Consider the following 4402-nt stretch of genomic DNA (forward strand, 5'->3'; position numbering starts at 1 on the left):
GCAGTTGTGACATTGGGAAGCAGCTTTTGAATAAAAATATTTTGCTGTTCAAATAAGGCTGTGCCAGCAGAGTCTTATTTCTGAACTGTCATCACTCCAGCATCCTGAAGAAGAACCCATACACCACAATACCAAATAAAAGACATTACAAATGTTTGTTTTGACATTATTGTTGTGTTGTTAAAATATTCTCTGAAACTTGTAAGAATTTAAATTGCATCTGTCAGTATTTGGAGAGATTAAGTTAATCACAACAAGAACTTTAGTTCGTTATAAACATCACAGTAAGAAAGACAATTTGTACAGAAAAACATGTGGTACTAGTCAAGAAAAAACTCGGTAAGTTATGATTCATTGATCATTTAGGCAAGGCCGTGGGATGTGGGGGTGCTGAGAGTACTACATCACCCCCTGGTGGATGACAAAGAACATGCATGTTGAAAAACATGGTTGAAAAACGTAATGAAAAAGAATAAAATAAAAACAGTTTTTATTACTGTTTCATATGTTTAAATTCTAATAATAGTGAATCTTTTAACTCTGATATATAAACACATGCCCCCCCCCATACACACACACACACACACACACACACACACACACAAATCCTAACAGGTTGGGGATTTTTGAATAATATTGAGTTGCTGAGTTGCACTGACATCAGACATGAATTTGCTTTCAAACACGTTTTTTTTTTTCATTTGTTTGCTTTAAATATTTAAACTCAGACTGCTTTTATTACATTGTGTGCACTGATGATGACATTTTAGTGATGACACACAATCTCTTATTACAGCTCATTAAATTGAAACTCATGTCATGGTACCAGCCAGAGTGGCAAGAAAAATGTTCCCATTCAGAAAGCCTCTGATATTTTTTGGTTTGCATTTAGAGTTGAAAACCATGACAGAAAAGTATTTTGTCATCAACAATCTCTTTCTAAAAACTCAAGAAAAAAATAGTATTATCAGTGCAATTTAAGCAAGATGACCTCAGATTACTTAAATCTTGTTTAGAGTTTAAAACCTTGTTTACATGAAAGTCAAACTTTCATCAAATGAAAATGCTTGCCTGAAGTCTATGTTTTCCCTGTTACACCACACTGTCGTTCATGCCAAGAGTCTCTTGAAACTGAATCTCTCTGACCCAGGAACTATCAATAGCTACTTGTTTACGTAGCTAACTTGGGTCTAGGGACAGATAGAGTAGAAGGCAACTTTGGAAAGACTGAAAAAACCAGGATGAGAAAGCATTAAGTTAAATCACAGCAAGACCTTTTGGAAGTAACTGTAAATACCACAGAAAAAAATGTCCCTTTAACGCAAGGAGAAATTCAACAGTGACATGGAGTTCACCCAACACTACCTTCCAATGGAATGGGAAGAGCGATGGAGGAAAGAGAAAGAGAGGAAGAAAAAAGCGATTGAAGAAGGTGGAGAAGGAATAGAACAAGACAACCGTGAGCTAAGAAAGATTGTTGCTTACAATGACTCCAGGATGGGTCTGATAAATGAAGGCACTAACAGTGAGGGATCAGAGATCAGAATGTGTGCTACTAGTCACGAAGTAATCAGGGGGCATATGAGTGATTGGACACTTGGAGATGAAGGTTATAATGTCCACACTTGTTGCAGCAAAACTTTTCCAAAACACAATTTTGTGGCTATGAAAGATTTCCAGGAATTATCTCTTCTTACTGACCTGACTTTGACTACTGACGATGGAAGCAGCTTCCATGTGCACTCAGTTATCCTGGCTGCTGTCAGTGCCTTCATTCTGGGCAGATTGAAAGAAAAAAGCAATAAACAATTAAACAATACCCAGGAGGAAGAGGTCAGGTGGTCAATAAGTATGGGGATTGAAGTTGACCACGTTGGACTTCAGGCAGTTATTGAGTTTGCTTACAGTGGAGAGGTGCCATCTTTAAACAAAGACACTATTACTCAAATCAAGACAGCAGCTCAAGTACTGGAGGTCCCACGACTGGTAGATCTTTGCAACAAAGCTGTCAAAAAACAGGAGCCGCAAACAGTCTCTGCAGATGAACAGCTGATGTTTACTCTTCAGGTCATTGAACAACTATGGGCAGACAAAGTTGGATTTGATGTAACTTTGGATGTGAATGGCAATCAATTCCATGGTTAGTTGTCATGATCTTATTTTATGATTTAATCTTTAGGTGTATTTGCCATAATAAATAGCTTAAAGTGTCACTGGGTGTGCTCAGGTGCAAACAGGTAAGTGTATAAAAGAATTTTATTTTGAAATGAACAGGAAGTGGTGTCAGAGTAGTGCTCTACAGACGAGGAGAAATTGACGGTTAGATTATCCATTGATGACAATGATGCCCACCTATTAGTGTTGTGTCGTACATGAACGAGTCGTTCAAATGAACAAATCTTTTGAGTGAACGAACTGAACCAAATCACTTCATTTACTGATTCGTTCGTTACTTAGTTCAGTTGAGTTCAGCGGGAGTGGAACTTCCGCAATATGTGACTCATTCATGATGTAAATCTAAACGACATGGCAGCATGCGCTGTGTGGGCGGAGCGTGATTTAGGCCCGGTCCCAATACTCGCACTACACTCTGAACCCCTCTGATGTGTGTACTCAGTGGAAGTGCACAGAAGGGTTTGTGTGCGCAAGTTACAATCATGCAAGAATTGGAGAATTGGGACAGAACAGGTTACGTCATCGACTCGCGCCTCTGCGTCATAACTGCGACATCCAACAACATGGCGGGACCGGTCGCTGTTTTGGTATTTTAAGAAGGTGCCAGTACGATTTTAAAAGTACAGTATAGGTATTTTTGCTTTCCAAAGTCATTGCAGGAGATATTTGGCTGTTCAAATGTGTTTTGTTCTGACTCACTGAATACGGAGCAAAGTTTGATAGTATTCACACATGTACAGTAGAGTGAAACAATAATTATTTCAATACTTTACATTTACATTTGTGATAGACGCAGCTTGCTCTGTCTCCACTGCTAAAATTTTGCCATTTAATTCAAAACTTACTGCCGCCGAGATGTGATTGACATCATAAAGAGTAGACCCCGCATGGGCTGTTGGGGTGCAGAAAATACGGCCGCTCTCTTGGAGTGGACGTCCATCCTATTTGGTTAAACCAAAAGAGCAGAAGATGCCTCAGCACTGTGCAGTTTATTTCTGTTCAAATTCACGGACTGTTGACGTCAGGGCTCAGGGGATAACTTTTCACAAGTAAGATGAACATATTTAATTTTGTATTTTATTTTCTCTTTGTCTATGATCCGTACTATTGAACAAACTGCTGATTCGTGCATGCGCTGAAAAAACATAATGCCACCCAGGAGTGATCCGTTTCTGTTTGAAGGATGTTAATGTTGGTCTGTCTTTGCATCTTTGAAATATGTTCGCATGTCTTATAAGCCCATGGGGGCTGGGCACCTTTTATGGTGTATGGCAAAAAAGAAATAAACTAAACTAACTAAAAAACTGTGTGAACTGAAGGATTTGGTGAACAAATCTTTTGAACGAATCATTTTAATGAACTGATTCTAGTGATTCAGTTCACTCAAAGGAGCTGCCGTTCCCATCACTACCACCTATACCCATCTGAAGTTCCTTTAAATTAATAAATCTCACCTAAAACTTCTTTTTCTTTTTTACACGTCTTCTTGATGTTTTAAAGGTATGCGTCATGTTTTTTAGTTATCTTTGAGTAACCACACATTAATGCTTTTCGAATATTACCACATTGTACTATTAAACACACCAAATGATATACTCAGATACTCACTTATACCAATCACTCCTATTTTCTAAAAAGAAATAATCAACCATGGCACAAGATTGAACTTCTAGAACCCTGAACTTATGAAATGAATAATCAAATTAAACATCACTAAACAATACTGCAACCATTTTCAAATCTCTTATTTTAAAGCAACACAATCAGAAATAATACTAAGCTCAGTGGGCCTACTCTCACAAAGCATTAACCAGCTAGGATAACATAAAATAAAATATCATTAAAAGAAACAGACCTGTTACAGACCTAAATCAATGCTGGGGAGTGGTGAGTGTGAAACCTTATTCTATAGATTTATTTCCACTCAGTACCTTTTACCAATGTGACAAGCTCAGATGAAGAAGAAGGTTGTGAAGGGTATTTGCTGCTACCTATCACCGTTGTGGCCCACAGATGAATAGCATGCTTAGAACAGGTGTCCAGTCATGATATGCTGGTGTAGATTCTCAGTCATCCAGGCCATGGTAAATTCAAAAAAAGTTAAAAAAACAAAAACAACTGGACTTCTATTCTGTAGCTGAAGACGTTTTGCTTCTCATCCGAGGAGCTTTCTCAATTCAGAAATAGAGAGTGTGGAGTTGAGCTTTTAAAGCTGAGATGTGATGTA

At 38.1% G+C, this 4402-nt stretch overlaps 1 protein-coding gene across 1 annotated transcript in view; it reads left to right on the forward strand.

Annotated features, from left to right (window-relative positions):
- The first annotated feature begins 1159 nt into the window (after positions 1-1159).
- Positions 1160-4402, forward strand: part of si:ch211-63p21.8 (kelch-like protein 33) — an 8915-nt gene continuing 5672 nt past the window's right edge. Inside the window, exon 1 of the mRNA XM_017432013.3 lies at positions 1160-2140. Within this exon, the coding sequence (XP_017287502.1) occupies positions 1345-2140 (796 nt within the window). The 5' untranslated portion in view covers positions 1160-1344. The remainder of the gene's footprint in view (positions 2141-4402) is intronic.

Source organism: Kryptolebias marmoratus, linkage group LG7 (assembly GCF_001649575.2).
Source record: "Kryptolebias marmoratus isolate JLee-2015 linkage group LG7, ASM164957v2, whole genome shotgun sequence".
Lineage (NCBI taxonomy): Eukaryota > Metazoa > Chordata > Actinopteri > Cyprinodontiformes > Rivulidae > Kryptolebias > Kryptolebias marmoratus.